This window comes from Thamnophis sirtalis, unplaced genomic scaffold, assembly GCF_051295495.1.
Source record: "Thamnophis sirtalis isolate CommonGarterSnake01/CBP01778 unplaced genomic scaffold, rThaSir2_p1.2 scaffold_8, whole genome shotgun sequence".
Taxonomy (NCBI): Eukaryota; Metazoa; Chordata; class Lepidosauria; order Squamata; family Natricidae; genus Thamnophis; species Thamnophis sirtalis.
In genome coordinates, this window is record NW_028261388.1 from 30,304,582 (window position 1) to 30,330,409 (window position 25,828).

General features: G+C 36.3%; 2 protein-coding genes across 3 annotated transcripts; one reads left to right on the forward strand and one right to left on the reverse strand.

The window, feature by feature from the left end:
• Positions 1-206: 206 nt before the first annotated feature.
• CLDND1 (claudin domain containing 1) lies at positions 207-16,646 on the reverse strand. 2 transcript variants are annotated; one of them, XM_014067890.2, is made up of 6 exons: positions 16,530-16,646; positions 10,411-10,709; positions 5,857-5,904; positions 2,398-2,502; positions 1,307-1,444; positions 207-1,217 (listed from the first exon to the last, which is right to left on the reverse strand). In XM_014067890.2, exons 2-6 carry the CDS (start codon positions 10,694-10,696, stop codon positions 1,000-1,002), a joined length of 795 nt encoding a protein of 264 aa, XP_013923365.1. In that variant the 5' UTR covers positions 10,697-10,709; positions 16,530-16,646; the 3' UTR covers positions 207-999. The 2 variants fall into 2 exon arrangements, with proteins under 2 accessions (XP_013923365.1, XP_013923366.1); XM_014067891.2 differs by lacking the exon at positions 5,857-5,904.
• Positions 16,647-19,092: 2,446 nt separating this feature from the next.
• On the forward strand, positions 19,093-20,721 carry GPR15 (G protein-coupled receptor 15). The gene has a single exon (XM_014067880.2). The coding sequence runs from the start codon at positions 19,151-19,153 to the stop codon at positions 20,162-20,164; it is 1,014 nt and encodes a 337-aa protein (XP_013923355.2). The 5' UTR covers positions 19,093-19,150; the 3' UTR covers positions 20,165-20,721.
• The last annotated feature ends 5,107 nt before the right edge of the window (positions 20,722-25,828 follow it).

Here is a 25,828-nt window from a genome sequence, read left to right on the forward strand (position 1 = left end):
GGACACAGTCTTTGCAAGATACATCCTAAATGTAGCTATTGATTTGTAAGGATTCTGGTACAACTATTGAAAAACTTGGTAGCGTTGCCTAAATTTTCTTACTCAATGTGTATCTTTTTGTTATCTTGGTTTTATCATTTGAAGCAAAACCAATGCACTCTTCATTTTCACCCTATGTTTATCATATGATTTGAAAAGGGAAAGGATGGGTGTCAATATTTTAATAAGTGCATTAAAATGAAATCTTATATCACATGTATTTTCTCCTATCATTAGTCACATACAACTCCAGAAAAATTAATGAGTCTTAGCTCAGGTTTATTTTCTTAAAACAAAATTGTTCATTTAGATGACATGAATAATAATTCTACAAAATGTAGTATTGCATAAATAAAATATTTAAAAAGTCAGATTTATATACAGATATATTTGTCAAATTAGAAAGTAAAATTTGTTATGGATGCTTCTATTACAAGAGTGAGAGAAATGTACATATAATCTTGATAATCATTTCACAATACTTCAACATTCCACAGTTGTCAACCATTTTATAACAATCTGGACAGAATAGATGGAAAAAACATAATAGGTCTGAAGATGGGAACAAAACGATGTCACAATCTTTAAGGAAGCTGTGTATTTACCACTGTGAAAAATGTGGTCTTAGCTTATCCAATAGACATTCTGCCCATGTTAGTTTCATCAAGACCTTTCATTCCCTTAAGGATCCTATTAGTTTGCTTTGCAGATAAAAGTTTAGTCGTGAAAAGATAATTACATCAGATGTATTTTAAAAATGTGTCAAAATCATATAGATCTCTGGCAAGAAAAAGCAATTCCTCATAATTGGTCCTCCCAATCTCTTTAATTCCAAGCCATTTCATTAAATGTAATTAGAAGCATGCATCCTCTGAAACAGATAAATAACTAATAAAAACAGCAAGGAAGTTTTTAAAAAAAGTTATGAAAATAAGAGACCGAGGAAAAATGAGGATCTTATTATGCCACTCTGTATGCTTTCAAAAGTGTGAATTCTTTCCTGTTTGTGCGTGCAGCCCAGATGAAAAGGGCAGCGGCCATGAACTGCAGAGGTGCTGACACACAAGCCAGACAGAAGGACCAGCCAAATTGGCCTTGAACAGGAGGAGGAGGTAGTTTCTTATGGAGCAGCTCAATTCCAGCTACATAGCAGCCAACTGAACCCAGTGTGCACAAACCTGGTGAAAAATCATCAAACAACAGTTAGATCAGACCAAGAAACTCTTGCCTTGTATTATTAAGGCATCCATGTTTTAAGCAGACTCACCAGCTAGGAAGTGGAGAACTCCAGTGGCAATGGCAGGATAGAGACTGTGGCAAGCACAAGCACAGACGCCAATAAGGGCTCCAAAGCACATGAGTCCTAAACTGACAAAAGGCAGGAGAAACTGCAAACGCCAAAGATCTAAAAGAAATGGACAAATGAGATTCATTAGGTTATGCCACTGATATAACACAGCGAGAGAGGATTTTTGGTCTTCCAAGCTATTCTTCGTGTCCATTTAGCCCCACCCTAAATCTTGAACCCTGAAGCACTTACAGAGTTATTTGGAACACCCTTTCACCCATCTCTTTCACAAAGGACAGGGAAGCTAGACCAGCAAGCTATCAGTGCAAGGTACTTTCTACTTCCTCTTATCAGAACTGCTAGTACAAAGTGTCATTTTCTTGACAAGTTTCAAAACTCTAGCCTTGTTTTGCACTAAAATATTAAATAAAGTGACATTATTTTTGAAATTCTTAACCAACTACAAAACTACAAAACTATTATCTATTACATAACACCTGCAACCTCTTCAGATACCATTAAAAAGAATATATATATATTCTTTTATATATATAAATATATATATATTTCTATATATTTCTATATATATATATATATATACATACTGAAGCAGCCTGAAGATGACGAATGAGACTTCGTCGAAACGTCGCCAAGACATCTCCAATTCTACGCGGGAGAAAACCCAAACAACTAGAGACCTACATACTAACACCCGCGAAAACCTCAGAAAACATATATATATATATTCATATTCTTATTTTTACTTATTTATATATATTCTGAAATATAAAAATAAGCCTAGATTGTATAGAAAAAGATATTAAAATCTTATGGGATTTTAGACATTCTATATCTTTATCATTCTTATGTGACTAAAATTGAAATCGTAAGTGAGATTGCTAAAAGATTATGAGATTTAGTCTTCTTCCTGCATTTTGCCCATTTTAGAAAATATCAGACTATGAAATTCTACATATATTCATTGGTGGAAGCCTTACTTGCCATTTGCCTTTGCAAGAGAAAAACATTGAAGCTATTTGTTTCCAACAAATAGAACTAAAAATACTCACAGGTGCGGTTCGGATCCATGCCACTATTATGATTCCCAGGAACGTTGTATTTTTCCATGAATTGATCCGAAAGAGAAAAACTGATACACTTTGTGACCATCTCACCTTTCAGAATGAAATAGATATTTCTTATTAGGCTGTGGTTTTTGTTTGATCATCTGCCTTTTATACATATAAATAAATAAGTAGATAGATAAGGAGCTTTGTTCCTACTTTAAATTATCTTGAGGTGGCATAAGGATAAACAGATTTTTCTGAAATGGCTTTTATGGTAGGGATGGACAATATTTTAATTTTGAGGCCTAAACTCCTCAAAAATTATACGTTCCAGACAGATGCCAATTGGTGAGTAATGCTGAAGAAAACTAGTTGGGCCAGAGCCGCTCAGTCTCTGTGTTTCGTATCCTCTTTTCATTCTTTGTGCATTTGATTTTTATTCTTTTTCTAACATCCTTTTGTTTTCCCCAATCCAGGAAATTGCCAGGGGTTGATGAATCTTAGGAAGGATCTCAACTGATTACTTGAAACAAGTTTAGAAATCATACCAGAAGCCACTTGAAATTAATTAAAAGTTTTGCATGGCCCTAGAGTTACAAATGTATTTCACTCCTACTTTAGAATGTTGCAAGATTTTCATTATGCTAATCAAAGAAACAAGAATACTCTTCTGGAATTTTAAGATACAAGTGTTTACCCAAACCAGATGATTTGAAAAAAAAATGTTTAAAATTTATTTCCATTAACTGATATACCGTATTTTTTGGAGTATAAGACGCACCAAGATTTTGAAGGGGCAAATTAAAAAAAAGTAGGTAGGTAGATAGAGGGATAGATAGGGAGAGAGAGAAATACAGTAGGTAGGTAGGGAGAGAGAGAGTAGTTAGGCAGGTAGATAAAGGGATAGAGAAATAGAGAAATAGAGAGAGATAGAAAGATACAGTTGGTAGGGAGGGAGAGAGAGTGAGTGTTTTAGGTAGGTAGAGGGATAGAGAGAAAAATAGAAAGAGATAGAGAGAGAAATGCAGTAGATAGGTAGGGAGAGAGTGAGTAGGTAGGTAGGGAGATAGAGGGAGAGAGAAAAATACAGTAGGTATATATGGAGAGAAAGTAGGTAGGTAGGTAGAGGGATACAGAGAAATAGAAAGAGATAAGAGAGAAATACAGTAGATAGGTAGGGAGAGAGAGAGTAAGTAGGTAGAGGGAGGAAGGGAGGGAGGGAGAAATACAGTAGGTAGGGGGAGAGAGAGAGAGAGAGAGTAGGTAGGTAGGTAGATGTTTCCAGGTGTATTTATCCATGAGCTGGAGAAGGTAATCTCTGACAATCTGCAGCATCTAAGACTGTTTCTGCTGGCATAGCACTTGATCAATGTAATTCTAATTAATCAGTTAAAGAGATTTCCAAAAGGAAAAAAAAGTTTTTGCACTCTGCAAACATCCTAAAAATGGTCCGTTTCTCGTGAAAACGAGCCCGTTTTTTTTCTTCAAAAAAAAAAAAAGAAAAAAAAAGGCATGAATAGAATTGGGGTTTTTACAAAACGGGCCCTTTTTTTCAAAAAATTTGCATGGAGTGCTGCTGCGGGTGGCAAAAAATGGCCCGTTTTTTTGCTCATTTCTGCCCTCCCCAGTCCCCAGGAGCTCTCTGAAAGCCTCCATAAGGCTATGCACGGTCATCTTGGTGAAGGGGGTGGAATTTCAGGAGGCAAAAAAATGCTGTATTCTATGTATAAGACGCACCCAGATTTTCAGCCTCTTTTTGAGGGAAAAAGGTGTGTCTTATACTCCAAGAAATACGGTAAATCTGAACATTTCTTTTGTGCTCCCCAAGCCAGAAAGGATTTCTAGAACTAATCAGTGATTTAAATATAATTTAGCTTTAGGTGTCATCGTTTTAAAAAGAGAAAACATATTTGATGGCTTTCAAAATAATATATCTTTGATTAGTTTTAATGCCATGCAAAATTTGTTTTTCTGAAAATAGATATAACTTTTCTTGTAAACTCCTGGATTTTCATTTGGCATTCCAAGATTTTGTTGGCCCTTAAAACACATTTTTAAGCTAATCTATTCAGAAACTGGATTTAAAAAGAAAATCAATTTTTAAACATACATGATTTTTAAAATAAGAATTTAGAATTTTTCTAAACTATTTTTGAGAAAATGAATCTAGCTCCAATGTATCACAAGGAATTATCTTAACTTCATTTTATTCTATATTTATATTTTATAACAATATGTGGGGTGGAGGCTCATAATCAGCTGGACAGGAGGTACAAATGTACATAACAGTCATTTATCTGCTTTCTTGTTTTAAAAGTTGCAAAAGAGAAAAGAAATCCGTGAAAGAACAGTAGACAGGTAAAGTAGATATGAATAAGGAAGAAGTCTCAGGATATGAAATGCAGAAGAAATGAAACAAGAATCAGACAAATATACTTTACTGTCCCCAAAAATACATTTCTTGTGTTAAATATACCTATCAAGCATGAAGGATTAAAAGAGGGAATCTATTATGGCAACAACAATATACAAGATTCTACTCTAGAGTATTTGTCACAAGCCATGAATATGAAAGAAAAATATTTTGACAAAGAATTCAAGACTTGATTGTCTAAACAAAATAGCACAAGAATTTCTTTCCCTTTGAAAATACTTGCCTGAATATACAGGATCTTCAAATTAGATAAAGCTCATAGGACTAACTTTTTCATTTCCACAACTGTTTGTTTAACCTGGACACAGCTTTTTATTGGCTTCTTAACTTATCAGACACCTGAAACTGAACTTCAAAGAAAGTGTCTATTCCTTTTACAGCTTTGTAATGATGCACACTGTGAGTAATACTAAATTAACAACATGAATTTAACTAAATACATTGATCTATTTATTTAGAAAAGTATACCAATAATCTAACAGTGATAGATGGAATAAAATCCACACGATCCAGTTTGTGTGTCAAGAGAAGAATGGATTATTTTCCTTTCTTAGATAAATTACATCTCAGAATTGCATATATTATTTGAATACTGAGATGTAGCAGCACTACAACTGAAAACAATTTCAAATTCAAGTAGACAGCCTCATTACAAATAATGCAACAAATTTATTTATAAAAGGTAAGAAGAAAGTGAAGAAACTTTAAAACTAAAAAGATATGGATATAATGCTTATTTAATGCTGAAAGAGATTTCAGTGCCCAGAAATAAAGACTTATTTTGTGAATCTCCAAAATAATTCTGCAATAATGAGAAGGAAGCAGGAGGAACTAACTTAATTATTCGTTAAGATGCCAGATAGAACTCTATAGAATGTTTTGAACACTGTTTCAAGAATTGCCCTAATCTGAAATCATGAAGAAACAGAACGGTCTTAGATGAGTTTCTCACCACAGGACTAAATGAACAATGAATTTATGTGGACCGTCCTCGTTTCCACTGATTTGAACAAAGTACTGAAAAATACCTGTTTTATTGCTGGTGGTGTTGAGGTTTGGTAGAAATTGATTGAAACCTTGAAAAGAAAAATGTAATTACAGAGTTAAATTATGGGCATTAAAAACAAACAAGATTGTCTTCTTGCCAATACTTTCAATTATTCCTCCAGGGTCAATCCTTAACTACTGAGAAGAGAAGTTGACTATGGTATGGATACTCTGCAATCATCTTCTGTAACAACACACTTTAATGAATTTCAGGATTAAAGGTGACCTTGATCAGGTTTTAGAGTAAGCTACACTAGTGAGCTCGTAGGAGACATTTAATCATTTGGCTTCAGAGACTAATGGAGTAATAATCCAGCTTTTAATAACAGTAGCTACTTCTACAGATGCAAAGAGAATTTTTAATTCACTGATAACCGAAAAAGTAAGAGAGCTTGTCTTTCTTTTCCAGACTATGAACAAGAAGACATAGATAAAGATTCAGTTACTTACTGGCCACACCAATGAATTAAGTTTCTTATAATGATTTAGCCAAGACAAATTTTATACTAAATTTTTTTTGCATATGTAACAAAAATAACTTAATTCTCCTTTGTCAAAAAAACATGAAAAAAATTACCTCAATAAAAAGTATGCAGTATTGTAAAATATGAAAGCTGATTATTTGAGTACACCGTAGTTAAGATAACTTCAAGACTCTATGATTAATTAAGCAAGTTGGTTTACCTCCTATCAGTATCATCTATTTTGATAAGAAATAAAATAATCAGATCGTGATTCAACGAGAGCCTCTTTGGCATGGTAGTTAAAGAGTTGGATTGGAATCCAGGAGACTTTGTGCCATGGAAACTCATTGGGTACCTTTGGGTCATTCCTTCTCCCACAACTCAACCTATTACATAGAATGGTTGTAGTGGGGAAAAATGGAAGAAAGAAGCGCTACATACATCATCATCATCATCTCCTCTGAATAAAACTAACAAATAAAAAAGTGAATTTGCAATGAAGTCCCCACAACTATCAGAAAATTCCCTAATTGTCCTGGGATTATCTCATCTCTGAAATCTGATGCTGCACAATTTTAGGCATATTCAGGAGGATTTTTTTTAATAAGTTAGATATCGAAGAAAACATAGGATTACCATATATCAGTCCTTATACATAATACTTTTTCCTTTTTATCCCTACCTGCTATGCAAACATAACTTTTTCCTCAAATGTCAATGTTATTTCTATTATGAAGGATGGAGTAAGCATTGTTGAAAGGCTGATTTGTATTTTAAAAAATCATAAAAGCAACATTATTTTATTTATATTATTCCCCTAATGTAAATATTTCTATTACACAAAATACAGAAAAAGAGTGAAATATATTAAACCACAAAAAGGCAAGAAAAAAGGATACAGCTAAAAATAGTTTACATCAAAACTATCCACTATATCTCTGCAAATACTTCTATTGTGAAAACCAATCTTTGCTTTCACAAGGTCAGTTCATTCTTAAATTGTTTTTTGTTCTTTAAACATCTGGCCTTACTCTTTCTGAGGTTGTCCTCAATTCTATCGAACCACATTTTTTCAGTCTTTCCTTCCTCTGACTCATTCACTCTTCTAATATAAGTTTTATGATTCAGCCCTCATTCATTCTATTATATAATAACCCATTTCAAAGTATGTCTTTCATACTTCCCTCAATTTTGCCCTCACTCTATATTTATTAAACACCCATTCATTCTTCATTCTACTTATTTTGCCCTATACACCTAAGTGTTCCATTCTCAATGAATTCAACTTATTTTTATATTTATTCTGCTTTCACCTCCTTATAACAAAGTAGGCAGTAGCATACCCTTATCTAAAGCCATGTTTGCTTCTTGATGTTATTCATGAAAGACCATATATTATTCAAGGTACTTCTACCAGCACTTGCCATCATAAAATTTCCCTTCCTAGGACCTTCCTTCATAGTTTCATAGTTTGGAAGAGCCAACAGAATTCAGCTAATTAGCTGACTGCAGATCAGACAAAGGAGCAATATAGCAATGTCCATCGTTTGAACTGGTTCAAATTCCCACCTTCAGGGAAACTGTCCCTTCAGGAATTTAAGTAGTATTTTGAATGAACTTCATAAAAAGGCATTGGTGAACAGCTATTGATAGGGATGCTATATATTGATTCTCTATCTTCCATTAACATAGACTCTAGAGGTTTTAATACCAGTTCTTGAGATCTAATTTTATCTCTCTTGAGAGCGCCAGTTTGGTCTATTGGTTAAGGCACTAGGCTAGAAAGCCAGGTGGGTGACTTTGGGCCAGTCACTCTCACTCAGCCCAACCCACCTCACAAGTTGGTTGTGGGGAAAATAGGAAAAGGAAGATTATTTTATGATGTAGCATCAACAATTATTTTTGGAGGCCATCAGAAATCTTATTTGTTCAAGCCATGATACACTTCCATATACCTGTGTTGTGACTTTGGTACTGATTATCCAGAATTCTACTCCTTAAATAAAGCAAACTCTCCAACACTCACACTTGATTATTATCCCACTGATTGAAGCACCTGATTCTAATTTCCCCTTCAAAGAAATTAATAATCCTAGAAGTTCATACTTTTGGCCCACAAAAATATTATCTTTAGGTCATTTTCCTTAATAAATCAGTAAATAAGAGTAAGTTTTGGACTCATTTGTTTAATTTGTTTGCTTTTTGCTGATCTCTACATTTTGTAATACGTGTTGTCTCCAAAATTCTCTTCTCCAAACTACCATATTTTTCAGAGTATAAGACGCTCCAAAGTATAAGACGCATCTAGCTTTTGGGGAGGAAAACAAGGGAAAAATATCTGCCTCTCAGCAATTTGCCTCCTTGCAACAAACAGCAAGCAATACAGACAATATACACTGTTTGTAGTGTTACATTTCAGATTATACTTGTACAGATGCTGTTAAAATTGATGTGCTTTCTGGAACTATAGTTATTCTCTGCTATTTAAAAAAAGATACAATAGCACTGGGTCTCTTCAGATCAAGCATTTATTTTAAAAAGCTGCTTCATTTTGTTAAGCTGTCTAAAATAATAATAAAGCAGTCCTTAAAAAGCAAGTCTAATAATTTGAACATTCTATAGGCATTTATAGTTATTGACTTACCTCCTTGCAGGAAACAGCCTGACTAGCACAAGAAAAAAAAAATCTGCCTCTGCCTCCCAGCAATTTGCCTGGTGGAGCAAACAGCAAGTTTCACTTTCAGTTTCACCCGATCATCAGCTGTTTCAGACTGCAGGGATTGCTATAGCCTATTAAAGCCTCAGCAAGCCCCCTTTTGCTACAAGGAGGTAAATTGCTGTGAGGCAGAGGCCAAACGGTTGAATCCAGTGGCTGGGTGGGGCTACATTCAGTGTATAAGACGCACCCTAATTTTCACCCTCTTTTAGGGAGGAAAAAAGGTGTGTCATACTCTGAAAAATACGGTATCTATCAATTTTTCTCTCTAATTAATCTCCCCCAAATCTACTGGTATTCCTTTGGAATAATTTGACTTATTTTTATGCAATTTTATTTTTGCTATTTGCAATTTGGTCACCATTTTTGTCTCTGTAATTTGAATGTTTTTATTTGAAGATAATGTTTGATATGCTGCATTCTTATCATTAGTGTTTATCCTTTGGTTTCAGCTTAGATGTTACAGCATGTTTAATATAAGCTTTCAATGAGTCCAATTTAACTTTCAAATCTTTTTATTAAATATTTAACAAAATATAATTTGTTTAATTATATTCTTGTTCCATTTTTAAAATTTCAAGTCAGGTTTTTGTTGTAACACGCATTTCACTTTGGCATAGATCACCGTTTTCTAAATAATTAGAGTATTATTTAGAATTAGAATATTATTTAGCTCTACATGGGGCTGAATCCTTCCAAGAAGCAGTTCTTTGAGAATGTACAGTGCTGCCTCCCACAGACCTTCAGTTCCATGCAGCACGGGAGTCTTCCTGGCAGCAGCCAGCGGCTTGCAACCTTCCTTGCCGCACTTCCCCATTGATTTTCTGGGGACGTCAGCAGAGAAGATTACAAATGGCAATCACATAATGTGGGGTTGCAAGTATGAACAGGTTGCCAAGCACTCAGATCATAATCACATGACCTCAGGGCAGTGATGCAAAGTTCTGCAATGGCTGAAAATACTTTAAAGACTATAAAGCACCCTTTCTGAGGCCATTGTAATTAAGGACCATTACTAAACAAATGATCATAAATTGTGAATTAACCCTAATATTTTGTGTATCCTATATCTATACCTGTTGTTTTTTTTTTGGTCTTCCAATGTTAGCCCACCCCTACCCCAAAAAAGCAGTTGCCAGTTGCATTTATTAAACTCTTTTCCCTAAAAATTGTATATGATGAAATGTTGAGCAGGAAATGAGATTGTTAAAACATTTCTAGTTCCCCATATCGTACCCGTTTTTTTTTTAAAGTAGAAGAAGAAATACACTTAGAAGAAGAAATACCTTAATGGGCAAAACATACCCTGCAGCATACAGAAGATACATTGCAGAACCTCTTTAGTGTAAGCTTACCTGGTGAATTGTACCAATGAGAGTTTTCAGACATCGTGATGCATCTCCGCCACAGCCCAATGGTGCCATTCCATCGAAAAAGGGCTTCTGTGTAAGAGTTTTCATCTGCATTTTCACCAAAAAGTTCATCCCAAGTGGCTTTACTTTCACTATTATTTTCAGGAGGTGATGGGTTACGATACTCAAACCAAAAATCTGTGCCAATTGAGGCTGCCAAATAGATGGTAGAGATAAGGCTGAGCACACAGGCAATTACCAGAGCGGTGGCAAAACGGTTATCCATCATGGTATCTCAGTTACTGTCAATAAAAGGGGAGGGGAGAAAAGTCTGCATCAACAAATTAACTTTAATGCATGAGTGCTAGTAAATATATTCAGATCTTTTTTTAAAAAAGAGAAAAAAATATAGTCAAAAGATATAAAAGATATATGTTAAAATCAAATATGTATATTGAATAGGAATTATAAATACCATCAACATAAAATGGAGCTCGCTCAGAAGCTGAAATACACCAAGAATTGAGATCAAGAGTGTGAAGTAGAGGGGAGAGGTAAGGGAAGAAGAGAGGGATAGGAGAGAGGGCGGGGTGGGGGGAGAGAAAGAAGGAGTGGAAAATGGAGAGAGGAGGAGAGGAAGGGGAAGTAGAGAAGAGAAGGGCGATAGAGGGAAGAAAGGAGGCAGGGAAGTGGAGGAGAGAGGGAGAAGAAAGTGATGGATAAGGTACAAATATGGTGTATGGAGAGCAGAAGAGCCAATAATTGTTTTTGGGAGTTGATGGCAAGATGAATTGATGTAAACATTTAATAATACAATACGATGTTGGCTATGTAATAGTATATATGTGGTTATATGTTATGAAAATGAAAAAAAAACATATATATATTCATTCAGATATTTCCAGTTACCCTCTTTTAGATGATCTTCAAAGTAACTTTCACATTTTACATTACATGAAGTTATAATAGTCCAAAAAAGACAGTTATTCAAAGATCAAAAGGAGAGAAGTAGAGAAGAAGCAACAAGGTATAGTAGGTAGTATTCTAATAAAACAGAGTTACTATCTTCCTCCATGGGTACAGCAAGAATTTTGCATAAGAATAATTCTGAAAACCTTACACAATAGATGCTAGGGGAAGGAGTGGAATATTTATTCATTTATGTATGTACCTATATTTTTATTCCACCTTTATTACTTTATAAGCAACTCAAGTGAACATATATAATACTCCTTCCTCTTCCTATTTCCCAACATCCCCGTGAAATGGGTTGGGCTGAGAGAGAGACTGGTCTAGAGTCACTAAAAACAAAACAAAACAAAACAAAAAAGGGGGGGCGCGGGAAAGGCCAGGACCAAAAAAAAAACCCTAAATAACTGAAATTGAAATTCATATATTTAATAAATAAGATGAGACGAGGAGAAAGATTGAAAATAGAAACAGAAAACTGGAAGAAGACCTGTTTAGAGTTTAAATTATAATTCAACAGGAAAGCAACGGTAGTTGTGATGTCTGCTTTTCTCATCAATCTCAAGTCAATATCTTGGGGGGGGGAGTTCAACTACCAATTGAATAAATACAGTACTACTAATACATGATCAAGAGAGATAGTCTGGTGTAGTGGTAAAGGCATCAAGTTCGAAATGGGGAAACCGTGTGTTCTAGTCCCACCTTAGGCACAAAGTAGTTGGGTAAACCTGGGCCAGTCATTTCTCACAGCCCAAGGAAAGGCAATGATAAACCATTTCTGAAAAATCTTGTGGAAAACTGTAAGGACTTATTTAGGCAGTCTCTAAGCAATCTCCTCAGACCCGATTAAACAGAAGATAAAAAATACATGATCCAGAAAACTTCCAGGTGTTAGCTAAGCAACAATATTAGAAATGAAAACTTAATTTGAGAGTGAATCCTTCTCCACCAGATTGGCAAAAGATACAGCTGAAAAGCCTGAAGGGCTCCAAACTGGTCTATTCAGGTTTGAGGGCTGGCTCGCAGTAGTCTCTAAAATATCTTGATAAATCAGAACTGACTCACATATTAATTAGGAGCAAAGAACTGTACAGAGAGCAGGGTTTATAGTGAAAAAAGAATGCATTGCAAAATGGTTTGCAATATAGGAGCCAAGGTGGCGCTGTGGTTAAATGCAGCACTGCAGGCTACTGCTAGATCAGCAGTTCAGCGGTTCAAATCTCACCGGCTCAGGGTTGACTCAGCCTTCCATCCTTCCGAGGTGGGTAAAATGAGGACCCAGATTGTTGGGGGCAATATGCTGACTCTCTATAAACCTGAAAGCCCTATGAAGCGGTATATAAGTCTACTGCTATTGCTATATATGTATGTATGTATGTATGTATGTATGTATGTATGTATGTATGTATGTATGTATATATATATATATATATATTTAGATAGATAGATAGATAGATAGATAGATAGATAGATAGATAGATAGATAGATAGATACATACATACATACATACATACATACATACATACATACATACAAAAACAAGCCCGAGATATCCAGGTATGCACATCTGAAATATATACCGTAACCTTAGTGCTTTTTAGTCTATTCCTCAGCTGTTTGAACTCTGTTTAACTCCTGTGATTTAAGTTCAAAAAATCCCCCCCCCCAATCATTTACCATAAACTGAATCTATTCTGCATGATGCCTTTTATTGTGGTGGTTTGAGATCTCAGAGAAAAAGGGACTAAAACCATTATCTGATATTTAGCAGAGCTATCAACAAATATATTCTCATGATGATATCAAATCCAAACTTCCAATCAGTCCATTTTTAGTACCCATTGTGCTCCTTCCTTTTTGGGTAAGTAGCATGATAAAGAGTGAAGAAAGAGTGTAAGAAATAATACTCCAAAAAGTTAAAGGCATAAGCTAAGGGGGAAAAAAGGGTAAATAGTGCCTGTGTATTTATACCAACGCTATACTTACTTTTCTATCTTTGGAAATTATCCTTGCTTTCATCACATCCAGACAGTACAAACAGTGCTTCATATACTGTTACGTTCTTTTCCCTTGACCTTCTCACCTATCGATTTTTGTCAGTATCATCCAACCACAACTTTCTCAGCCTTCCTCTTCTTACTGACACATTTATTATTGTTTCCTATATTTGTTCTGAAATTTAGTCCTGACTCATTTTCTCAATATGACCAAGCAACACACTTCTTTCATAGTAATAACTAACCTCTACATTCAATATAAATTCATTCAGCACCCTCTCATTCTCTCTCTGTTCTTATTTTACTACATATACATATACATAGCATCCCATGACCACTTCACTGAACTTAGTTTTCCCCTGACTTAAGCAAGTCTTTCTTCCATATAAAAAAGAACAATGGCATATTCTTAAGCTGCTATTTTAACTTCTTTTGGCATTCATTCATTCATTTATTCTTCACAACAGAGAATGTACAACACAAACACTTTCTACCAGCATTTTTACATTTTAAAATCCTTCCATCCATTTTCCCATTGTTAGAAAGCAGCCTATCAAGAAACACAAAAGCATTTATTTGATCTGCCTCTTTGAATTGTATATATAATTTGAAATTGTACATTCCACTTTCCCTGTCAAATACAACTTCCTTGAGATTTAATGTTGAGTTGCTCTCAAATGTGTTCTCTTTGTTGCATCACATTATCACATATCATTCACTGCAGATATTTTGGGTTTTTAATCAATAACACGTTATTTATGTTAAAAAAAAACATGCCCATTCAGATCTCCAACCAATGCAATTCTAATATGAGCCCACCATATACATTATTCATAAATGCATTAAGCAACCAGAGTTATTCTACACCCTGTCTTACTCTATGTTTAATACTAAGCTATTTATTAAGCATGCCATTTATTCTCATGCATGTTTTAGTTTCATAGTAATAAAGGAAGAAGCATGTATTGCTTTTATTACATTCAGCAACTAATTTTCAACTCTATATTTAAAGAAGCTATTCCACAAAGTAAATGTGTTTCACTTTATCATATACTTTTTCTAAATCAAACATTATATAATAAATGCTCTTATTGTCTAAGAGAATTTTGCCAAATACTTTTCCAAGCACTTTTAATAAACTAATTCCATCCAATTTTCTTTTTATGTTAGAGGGGGATAAGAGAGGAATAATATTTTAACATTTCTCCAGTTAAATCATCAATTGTAGTTTTACTATTATGCAAAATTCGAACATCAGTTTTTACTTCCTTTTCAATACCCTTCCCAATATTCTTTGATTTTTTAAATTAGATTTTTATCCTGCCTTTATTACTTTATAAATACTTCCAGGCAGAAAACATACATAATACTCCTTCCTATTTTTTTATCCCAAAGCATTTCATGAGTCGAGGTGGCGCAGTGGTTAGAGTGCAGTACTTCAGCTGACTGTTAGCTGCAGTTCAGCTGTTCAAATCTCACCGGCTCAGGGTTGACTCAGCCTTCCATCCTTCCGAGGTGGGTAAAATGAGGACCCAGATTGTTGTTGGGGGCAATATGCTGACTCTGTAAACCGCTTAGAGAGGGCTGAAAGCCCTATGAAGCGGTATATAAGTCTAACTGCTATTGCTATTGCTATCTTTTATTTTTAATTGCATTCACTTTAGCCTTTTTAACTCACTCCCCGCTCTCAATCTGCATTTTCTTTCCCTCTTAAATCTTAACTAAATTCCTTTCTGATATATTTCCCTATCTATACATTATACAGTATCATTCTTTTATAATTTCTGCAACAATCATTTTGTTCTATGTATTTTTTCTTTTCTCATTTCTGCAGCAATCATTCTCCTCTGCATTTCTTTCATCCATAGTGTTTCTCTTCATCTTTCTTTTATACTTTATTTGGCATAAATTAATACATGCTTCTTGCATTTAATATTATTTTCACTGTGCTCCAAGGAGATCTACATTATCTTCCTTTATATCCACTTTCCATTTATTCAATTGGAAGATTAATCTATTGTTTTATATAGGACACATCATTTCTTGTCCTGCAACCATGCTACCTTTATTTTTGTTTGTTTCGTTTCCTTCCTTTTCTTTCATGCCCATTCATCTTCACTGTTAGTCTCTCTTTATATCTTTCCCCAATCTTTCATCACAATCAAATCAAACCTGCATTTATATTTATATCCATTCCCTGCCACATTAAGGGTGTGTATGTAGACATGAACACTCTTAGTGGAAATTGTATTTCTTAGTGGAAATACAATTAGTAAATACATAATTTAAGAATATAAGGAACAATTTAGAATACTTCCCCCCCCCCAAAAAAAATCAATAATTTCTTCTTGTTATGTGAAAGGCTCAAAAAGAATCAAGGGATTAGTTTCACCTACAGAAGAATTTGATTAGGAGGGACCATATGTTATTGAAAGACATTTGACCTGTATGGACAACTCTGATCATAGCAACTTAGGGGCGGGACTTTTAAAGGGAAGAACACAAAGTCCATCACTTCTTTTTGTTTGTTTTCATTAATCATGCTATTTGTGGAAATTCACCACCCGTATTTGAATTTTAAAAAAAACAAATTCTCACGCCCATTTCAATGGTATTTTTCAAGCCTCCCCCCCCCTTGGGATGAGTACAGAAGAGAATAGCAACCAAAATGCACCCATTTCTAAACCCATTGTTGTGCTCAGTGTTGTGCTTTCCCACAATGCAATCCCACTCCTTACACTTCTGAAGGCGATGAGGTGAAAGTTCTCAGCAAATATGTGCCGGATGGCATTTTGAAACTATTAACTGCATAGGAAATTTAAAAACATCTATTCAAGGGAATCTTTTAAGGGTTGAAATAAATAAACCAATTGCCAGGTTGAGATGACTAGAGAGAAACCCACAAGATTTACCCGGATTCCATAGAGATATGTGACAACTCTCTAAGCAATATGGGGTCCTATCTAGCGATAATAGTGATCCCTAATACAATATAAGATTGCAGCTCTTCCAGGGTCCCATTTTAAGGCAACCATATCCCCTGCAATGGACCCAACCATGCTCTTCTACACTGTCCCCTAACTGCTTCATTCACAAATTCTTTCCTTGGAATACCGGGGAAACAATCGGGCTCGGTAGGGCCCAATTCCACTTACCTCCCATCCTTCTCCCGACTCCACGGCGTCGCTTCCACCCCCCACCCCAAGAGCAGCTCAGCCGGGAGAGCGGGAAGCGCCTCTTCGCAGACGCTTTATCCGCCCCTGAGCCGCCAAGATCTCTGGGAAGTGTAGTTCGAATTTTGTTGGCTGCCACGTTCTGAAGGCAAAGTGACCCACTTACGTTCGCTCCAGGACAAACAATTGGTTTTGTTAACTTATGAATGCGTGCATTCCGGCCATCAGAGATTCGCTGCGAAGGTTGTTAGATTCAAACGGAAAGGGAGTTGCGGAAAGCAGGCAAAGTTCTCCTGAGGAAAGGAGGACATGGTTAAGTGTAAAATTATCTGCAAACCCCTTAGATTTACAAACGTTGTAGAAGTTTTTCGGGCACTGAATGCCTTTCAGTTATTGTCCACATATCCATTTGGAACTGACAGAGCCTGCATATATATTCATTCACAGAGCGGCTCCCTTATTAATTGATTTGCTAAAGCACTATCCTTAAGTGGGGAAAAAACAATACTGGCAAGTTTGGCTCAACAAGCTTAAGATCAGATAAACAAAAAGATATCAGCAAAGGGACATTAATTTTGCCATTAGATACTTGCATCCTAATACCTGATGCAGATAATGTAACTTCTTGTTTCAGCATCATGATCATGACACAAAATTATGTCCCTAACAAGGATTACTTGCGCTGGCAGGAAATTAGTGATTCCTACTACTAATCTTTCATCTGTCTTTTCCCACACTGCCTTCACATAACCTTTCTTCCTAATAATGTGTAATAGAACTTTGATTTTACACATGCCAGGCTGTCCTAGGATAATTTCAGATTAAGAGGAAAAATTTTAATTGCATCTAACTGGCATAAATCCTGGCAACATCTTTTTCTTGCTATATCCCCATGATGCTTTTATTGTAATCAGCCCTGAGTGTTCACTATGGTGCTTTTAAAGCTCTCTTTTAATCTTATATCTAAATGTTCATTAATAAAAACTTCTTTTTGTATTGTTTTGTTTTGTTAGAGAACACCAAGGATGCCAATCCTGAGTTACCTATACGATACATATTCTCTTCTATCGAATTTCTCTGCATTTGCTACTATATGTCAGTATTGTTTTTACTGTATGAATAGCAGAATTTTCTGCTGAAAATTACACTGATAGAATTCCTATGCAAATATCTGTCTCTTGTTATTAAGAATAATTCTGCTATAGAAAGAATAGTAGTGGGGATGAGAATTTCCATAAAACAAGTTTTTTTTAATTCTTAGCACTTAATTACTAAATGCAATTCTTAAAAGCCAGCAATCCTAGACACCCTTACTTGAAAGAAATCAGTTGTAGTTACTTTAATAAAACATATAAGAAGATAATAAAATAACAAAGAAATGGATTTGTAAGAAAGAAACTAAGGTCATCAAGAACAAAAACAGTAAAACACACCCCAGGGTGGGGTTATTGCTTACACTAATTTTTTTTAGGCATTTCTTTAAATTCCAGGCTTAATGGCTTTCCTAAAACACAAGAGGGTGGGGGGATGGTAAACTGTTCTAAAGAATGGAGGCTGCAACAGAAAAGCTTGACTCCTTGTGCCCCATAGATTATAATTCCTAAGGGAAAGGAACAGAAATTTAGAAGAATGGTCCTGTTGTTCTATCTACCACTTGGCTAATTGGTTAACTGGCTAACACAGAGCTGTATTAGTAGATAGATAAATCCCTCACTTAAAAACCTCATTGACTCTTATCTATCCAAAGGCTACCACAGAGTTGCATCAGTTTACATTGATCCCAAAATTCTGTCAATCTGAAATATGAAGTACTTTCCTGGGAACAGTAAGATGAAAAATAGTCATCATAGCTGCTTTTATTCATTTGCCTCTGGCTTGTTTCAACCATCACTCTGATTGAGGGAGGGGGAAATATTTTTAGGACCTATTTTACTTTTTTTGCTGTGACTCACTTAAACCAGCCCTGGAGAGACTTTGAAAACAAAGTAAACAACAGTAATACATACATACATACATACATACATACATACATACATACATACATACATCATACATACATACATACATATAAACACCAAATTACATTATACATGCACTTTGAAAAAATAATTGCAAAACAACAAATTTGTGTAAATCAAGTCAGAAGGTGTAAAAAAAAGTGCTACTGGACTAACATTGTGTGGTAAATGTCCTATAGTAATTCACTGTAGAACTGAAATTAACATTAACAACAGAGTGAAATGTAAAGATATATTGCTGTTTGTTTTTGTCAAAAATGGGAATATGTTGGTCAATAAAGGCTATGGTAGTGGGGAAAAAAATTGGGGAGGGGAACATTACTTTTTAAAAAAAAGGCCCTCTGAGAAGTTCACCTGTTGTTTGCTTCTATTAAACAAGTAAAAACCACAACACTTATTTAAATAAAAAAAAAACCATACATTTATCTAGGTTCAGGAAACCACCAGTTTTCACATTCTGTTCCTCACTTAAGTGGCTGTTTAGTTATTATTATCTGGAAGACATTGAAGGAAAGAGCTGTTTATTGCATCAGAAATAAAAGTTTAGCTGCTCCTTCACCAACCAGCTGCTGAATCATTTTTGAAATGGAGGAAACAACTCCCAGTTATGATTACTTCTATTCTCTTAGTTCAGATGCTCCTGAAGAAAATTGCCAAATTCTGAAGCTGCCTTATATGGACATTTTTGTGAGTGTTCTTTATATTGTTATTTTTCTTGTAGGGACTTTGGGCAATGGCCTTCTGATAGGAACATTAATCTTCAAACAATATGTATGGAGGCTTACTGATACCTTCATTGTCAACTTGGCAATTTCTGATTTTAGTTTTCTTATCACATTGCCTTTCTGGATAGACAAGGAACTAGCCTCAGGAATTTGGAGATCTGGCTCTATTCTGTGCAAAGGCAGTTCCTACATTATCTCAGTCAACATGTACTGCAGCATCTTTCTTCTGACGTGGATGAGTGGTGACCGGTACTTGACCATCATGTACCCATCAATGGCTAAAAAAATTAGAACAAGGCTTTATCCTATTCTCATTTGCATCAGTGTTTGGATACTATCCTGCCTGTTAGGGCTGCATACTCTACAATCCAGAGAGTTGAGAAGCTACAACAACAATACTTATTGTATGGACAAGGAAACCATAACCAACAATTGGATTGGATCATTGATGTTGCTAACTTTGGCTTTCTTTATACCACTGTTCAGCATATTAACATTGCATTATTCCATAATTAAAAAACTATATGTGCACTATCAGAAATTTGGGAAACATGACAAAAAACTGAGAAAATCCATCAAAATTGTCTTCGTGATAGCAATTGTTTTTCTTTTCTCTTGGACTCCTTTCAACATTTTTAAAATCTTGGCTTTGATATATGACTTCTTGGAACTGAAGCAATCTTTCTGCCTTTACTATAAAATTGTCTATCTGGGCATGGAACTGGGTGGTCTATTTGCATTCGCCAACAGCTGCACAAACCCTTTCATCTACTTCTTCTTTGATGATTGCATCCGTAGGGTCATGATACAAAGTATTCTTCCATGCAGGAAGTACAGTAAACCTGGAAACAGTTTTTCAAGCTTTGACACTTAGATTTTCAGAGCATTTCTCCCTGAAAATCGGGAGGAGAAGGAAGTTGTTATCATCCTGCATAGAATCACCAATTTGAAGTATTCATAAAAAGGGGAAGGTTGAAATGTGAGGAAATTCAAATAAAGAATTAGAAAGGAATTATGACTAAGTTAGCTACTGAATATTTATTAGAGTTACATAGAAGACAGAATATGTATCTTTAATTGGATAGTTAATGAGAAGATTAAGTTGAATATACTTATACTGTAAGAATTATATATTCCTGAATGTTAATAGGTAATTAGATGAAACAGTGCTGGAAACTAATATGATCTAAAATAATAGAAATTGTTAAAATCCATATCTTCGGAATTATAGAATAATTCAAGTTATTCAACAGTCAGGCTTATTTAGACCTAACTCATTATGGTTATCTATATAGATTAGTTTAGAATGCAAAGTTTTAAAAGTATGCCTCTTTTTCTGTTAATTGTAAACTAAGCTTATTCTAAAATATACTCTTTTTTCAGATGTGCATCAATATGTATTACATTGTGTAAAAGCTATTTCAGTTTAAATGCTGGTGTTATTGTGATTCTTCTAGAAATACTTGTTTTCTGATTTTTAAAAATAAATATATGCATAACAAACTAAATGAGACTCTTTCTCACAGCTACATTCAAGTGTGTTTCTCAGATGTTAACAGAAAATTATGCTGGCATAAATTATGCTGCACTTAGGGTTTGTGCTGCTTATTATGAAAGAAATTGAGAGATGTGTTGCAATGTTAAATACACAAGAAGTTATTTGATCTATCAGTATCACTACAAATGATTTTATTGAATAATATTGATTTATTTAAATATATTTAAATAGTTGAATTTCCAACTAAGAAAAAAATGTTATGTATTTTATAATAAATGTATCACAGCAAAACAACATGCTTATTAATAGCAAGAGGTTAAGACTTGTAGCTGCCCTTATTTGTTTATAAGTGATGGTTCTGTTTTTTCAATGTGGTTAAGCTGCACTATCAGAAACCGAAATCTACTGAAACAAATTCCATATATGGACTTATTTACACATTTCCACGGTGTGTAGGGTTCTTTTTATGAAATCCCTTAGTGGTTATAGATGCTGCCATAGGATTACAAATTCAGGCCCCCAAATCCAGACAAGCAATAAATGGCAACAAAGAAATATAAAGAACTGTAACTTTGATCATCTGGATTTTTTCAGCCCAGATGTACCAGTCCCAAAACCTGAATTTTGGCTTCCGGAGAGGCAGTTTGCAGTTTAATCACAACACAAGTAGCAAAGTAAAAATCTAAAATAGTTACTGGCAATTTATGAGCAAAATCTTTAAACTCAGACATATCTCGGACGTTGTTTCTGCACCAGTTTGCAAAATTTGTATCATAAGAAAAGTGATTGTTTCTGTGAAGTGCTTGATTGTTATGATGCCAAGTAGAGCTGGGGAAATGTTCTTTTATCCTACAATCTGAGGCTGTTTTACGTAGCTCTGACATGCACAAGTTAGGAGGACCTAATTGGAGGCCACCTCTTGCCAACAAACAAAAATCAGGAGAGAGTAAAATGCTTTGGCCCTAATTTGAGGACATGGGAATTTCAGGGAGGAAATGCAAAACCTCTTATGCGGTTTAATTTCTAGAATAAGAAATTAAATCATCTAAACAATATTTTGCTTTTAACTGGATTCTAAACTTATTATTTACACATTCACCTTCCACCAGATCTCAGTAATTTGGACATTTGAATTTATTATTATTTTTAAAAATAAAATATTGTTTTAAAAAATAAAAACAAGACAATAAAAGTAAAACAAAAAAGGCAGAGATGGCAGAATAAAAATTGAGTAGAAACAAAAACAAAAAAGCAACTTAGGTCAAAAGTTTCAGTCATCCTCACCAAAGACCCAGGTGAAGAGCCAGGTCTTCAGGCACCTTCAAAATGCCAGTAGGATAGGAGCCATATGTATCTCATGAGGAACTTCATCCCAGAGGGCAGGCCATGTTACAGAGAAGTTGCACTTCCTGAGTCCTGATAGAAGGCATTGCTTAATTGAAGGGACCAACCCTGCCACATTGAATCCACCAGGTAGATATTAAAGGACAGTGTTGGCTAACCTTTTTGTTGTTGTGTTTCAAAAGCATGCAACAGTGCACATGCACGTGGCCACACCCATAATGCAATGCATGTATGACACCTCCCTGTGCATGCATGTGTGACTCCTGTGCTCCGCCCCCATGCATGCACACAGACCTCCTGCTCCATTTTGGGCTTAGCAGGCCTCCCTGAAGCCTCCTGGAACCAAAAATGGGGCACCAGGATTGCACAGCACCTACCTGCATTCCATGCGCATGTGATTCCCCCACAAACCTCGCATATGCATGTGCATCGCCTGCATGCAACCTACCCACTGGTCATGTGTGAGAGACCCGTAAATCATCTGGCCGACAGGAGCCCCGCGCACATGCACAGTGGAGCTGAGCTGGGGTGACAGCTCACGTGACCGCAGAGAGGGCTCCACATGCCACCTGTGGCACTCATACCATAGGTTTGGCATCCCAGTTATAGGATATCCCTGAGGTAACCAGGCCCTCTGCCAAGTTTCAATTGGTTCAGAATGCATGGGCAGTGAAAAGTTTGCTTGGAATGCCCATATAACTCCTCTGCTTCAGGAGCTGCACTGATTGCTCATGTGCAATTCAAGCTGTTGGTTTATCACCAATAAAGTCCTACATGGAATAGGGCCAGTTATTTGAGGGACTACCTATCTTCCATGGTTTCTGCCTGCCAAGTAAGAGCTGTCAGTTAGTGTGCCAGCATTCCAGATAGCATCCAAAATTAAATCAGACTCCAAGGCAATGTACTACTCAAAGTTCAAATTTATTAAGAGAGCCATGCTGGCACATCTGGGGAAACCTGAATCTGAAGCTACTTCCGTTTCCCCCACCCGTTAAAGTTCATGATCTTACCCCCACACCCACAAGTCCATCACAAGGTCCAATCTTCCACTGCCATGCTGGCAGTTCCATCCATCCAGTTCCGGTCAGGTGCAGAGGTGCCAAGACAAAGTATGACCTTGGCAATCTAGAAAGGAATTTTATTTTGGCTACATAACATTCTACTCCATGCTATCCCCTCTTCCCCACTATAGAAAAAGCATAGTAGAATAGAAGTGTGGCAGGCCAAAGATCCAAAAGGAACATGGCTGCAGGTCTGACATAGTGTTTGTTTTGTCTCTTTGATTAAACAGTAGCAAGACCCAGGAAGTGCATCTTATGGTACCTGCCTTTCTGGAATGAGATTCCTCCAGGGATTCTTACGGTTTCTACCTGTCAGGCCTGGGAAACCAAGAACGACATGTAGAGTTTTAGAATTTAGAGTTTTATTTCATTTGTATGCCGCCCTTTTCCCTAAAGGGACTCAGGGCGGCTCACAACTCAAACAAGGGAAGGGGATACAGACCATTGACAACAACACAAAACAATAAATAATTAAAACACAACAATCATACCATTCGAGATAGGGGCAACGATTCTTTAGCCCCAGGCCTGTCGGAACAGCTAGGTTTTAAGGGCTATGCGGAAGGCCTGGAGGGTGGTGAGGGTGCGAGTTCGTTCCAGAGGGTCGGAGCAGCAACAGAGAAGGCTCTCCTCTGGGTAGTCGCCAGTCGACACTGGCCGGCGGATGGAATTCGGAGGAGGCCTAGTCTGTGCGATCTAATCGGTCTGGTGGAGGTAATTGGCAGCAGGCGGTCTCTCAAGTACCCAGGTCCAATACCATGAAGGGCTTTATAAGTGACGACTAGCGCCTTGAAGCGTATCCGGAGACCAATAGGCAGCCAGTGCAGCTCGCGGAGGATAGGTGTTACGTGGCTGAATTGAGGTGCACCCACAATCGCTCGCGCGGCTGCATTCTGGACAAGCTGAAGTTGCCGAATACTCTTCAAGGGCTGCCCCATGTAGAGCACGTTGCAGTAGTCCAGTCTGGAGGTCACAAGGGCGCGAGTGACTGTTGTGAGAGCCTCCCGGTTCAGGTAGGGACGCAACTGGTGCACCAGGCGAACCTGGGCAAATGCCCCCCTGGTCACAGCTGACAAGTGGTGTTCAAAAGTCAGCTCTGGGTCCAGGAGGACTCCCAAATTGCGGACCCTGTCTGAGGGGCGTACTGTTTGACCCCCCAGCCTGAGAGATGGAACACTTGGCCAATTAGTAGGAGGGAAGCACAGCAGCCACTCGGTCTTATCTGGATTGAGTACAAGCTTGTTAACCCCCATCCAGTCCCTAACAGCCTCGAGGCCCTGGCACATCACGTCAATCGCTTCATTGAGTTGGCACGGGGCGGACAGATACAGCTGCGTATCGTCCGCGTACTGGTGGTATTTTATCCCGTGCCGTCGAATGATCTCACCCAGCGGTTTCATGTAGATATTTATGTAAAAGTTCAAGAAGTTTCTTTATTGCATGGTCACCCATGGACAAAATCTCACAAGACTAAAGCATACTCTGCATAACTATCTGATAAATGCTAAAAGAAATTAGGGAGGCTCCCTCCTGGGCCACTTCCTGCACAGCAATGGTTCAAGATTTCTTTCTATTTTCTCCTCTGGTAGCTCAGCATCAGATTCCACCACACCACCAGACCACAAGTTCCCTACTAGAGCGCTATATGCTTCTTACTAATCCTGTCAAGAAAAGCTGTTTGCCAGATGAAAATAAAAAAACCCCATTAAATTCATTCATGTAAGGGTAACTATTGGTCTGCAACTGAGAAAAGGTATAATTTCCCAACTGCAGAACATAGTCTTCTCAAGGAGGCCAGTTATATGTCAATTAGTAAAGAGGTTCTCGATATAAATTCTCAGATGTCTGGACAGAGGCTGCAATTGATTTTGACTTTTAAAGTCCTTTATGCTTTTGAAAAATGAAGTCCTGTGACTTTGAAGAATGCAAATTCAAGATTCCACAACCTTTTTTTTTTTTTTTTACAAAATTGGAGCCTCAATCTGATTAAGAGCAATTTCCAGCTTCAGTGTCATGCATCACATGGCTTCAGAGCTATGGCATCTGCAGAAAGAGAGACTGCTGACAAACTGCTAGGAAATATGGTTTTGGAGTTTTAAAAAAAATAGTTTCTTCAGAGCAATCATTCTGGACTGTTGTAATGTTTTTGCAATCCTGAAGAAGGTAATGAGAGACGATTCGGTTTAGTGATTAAGACACCTTTTTCACTTTTCTGAAAACCAGAAAAGAGTTACCAAAAGTTAAACCAAATAGATAAAGTATTTCAGGTTACTCCAACTTTTTGGATTCTCAGCCCATTGATACGTACTGATATGGGGAAAATATGTCTTTTCTAAATAATGACTAAAATTCTAAACAAAACATATGGAATCTATATGAATTAAAGACTTGTTTTTCCACATTAAATGCAATAGTTTTGCAATGGCAAAAAAAGAACTTATTGTATACAATAACCTGAGACTCCAACAATATATATTAAACATATTTTAAAAGACATTTAATATATGAAGCAATCTTTAAATGAAGGGCAGAATATAAATGAAACAAATACAATTTTGAAAGTGTATTTTGAATCACAGTGATCTTTCTGCATGTCCCAACGTACTGAGCACAAGGGACAGAGAGATGCCAATTA

Excerpts from the sequence above, each read along its gene's own strand:
- CLDND1 (XM_014067890.2), bottom strand. The coding sequence starts at position 10,696 with ATGATGGATAACCGTTTTGCCACCGCTCTGGTAATTGCCTGTGTGCTC. Across the intron at positions 5,905-10,410 it reads TCATTGGTACAATTCACCAG|GTTTCAATCAATTTCTACCA; the intron begins GTAAGCTTACAC and ends TTTCTTTTCAAG. Across the intron at positions 1,445-2,397 it reads CATGGATCCGAACCGCACCT|ATCTTTGGCGTTTGCAGTTT; the intron begins GTGAGTATTTTT and ends CATTTCTTTTAG.
- GPR15 (XM_014067880.2), top strand. The coding sequence starts at position 19,151 with ATGGAGGAAACAACTCCCAGTTATGATTACTTCTATTCTCTTAGTTCA.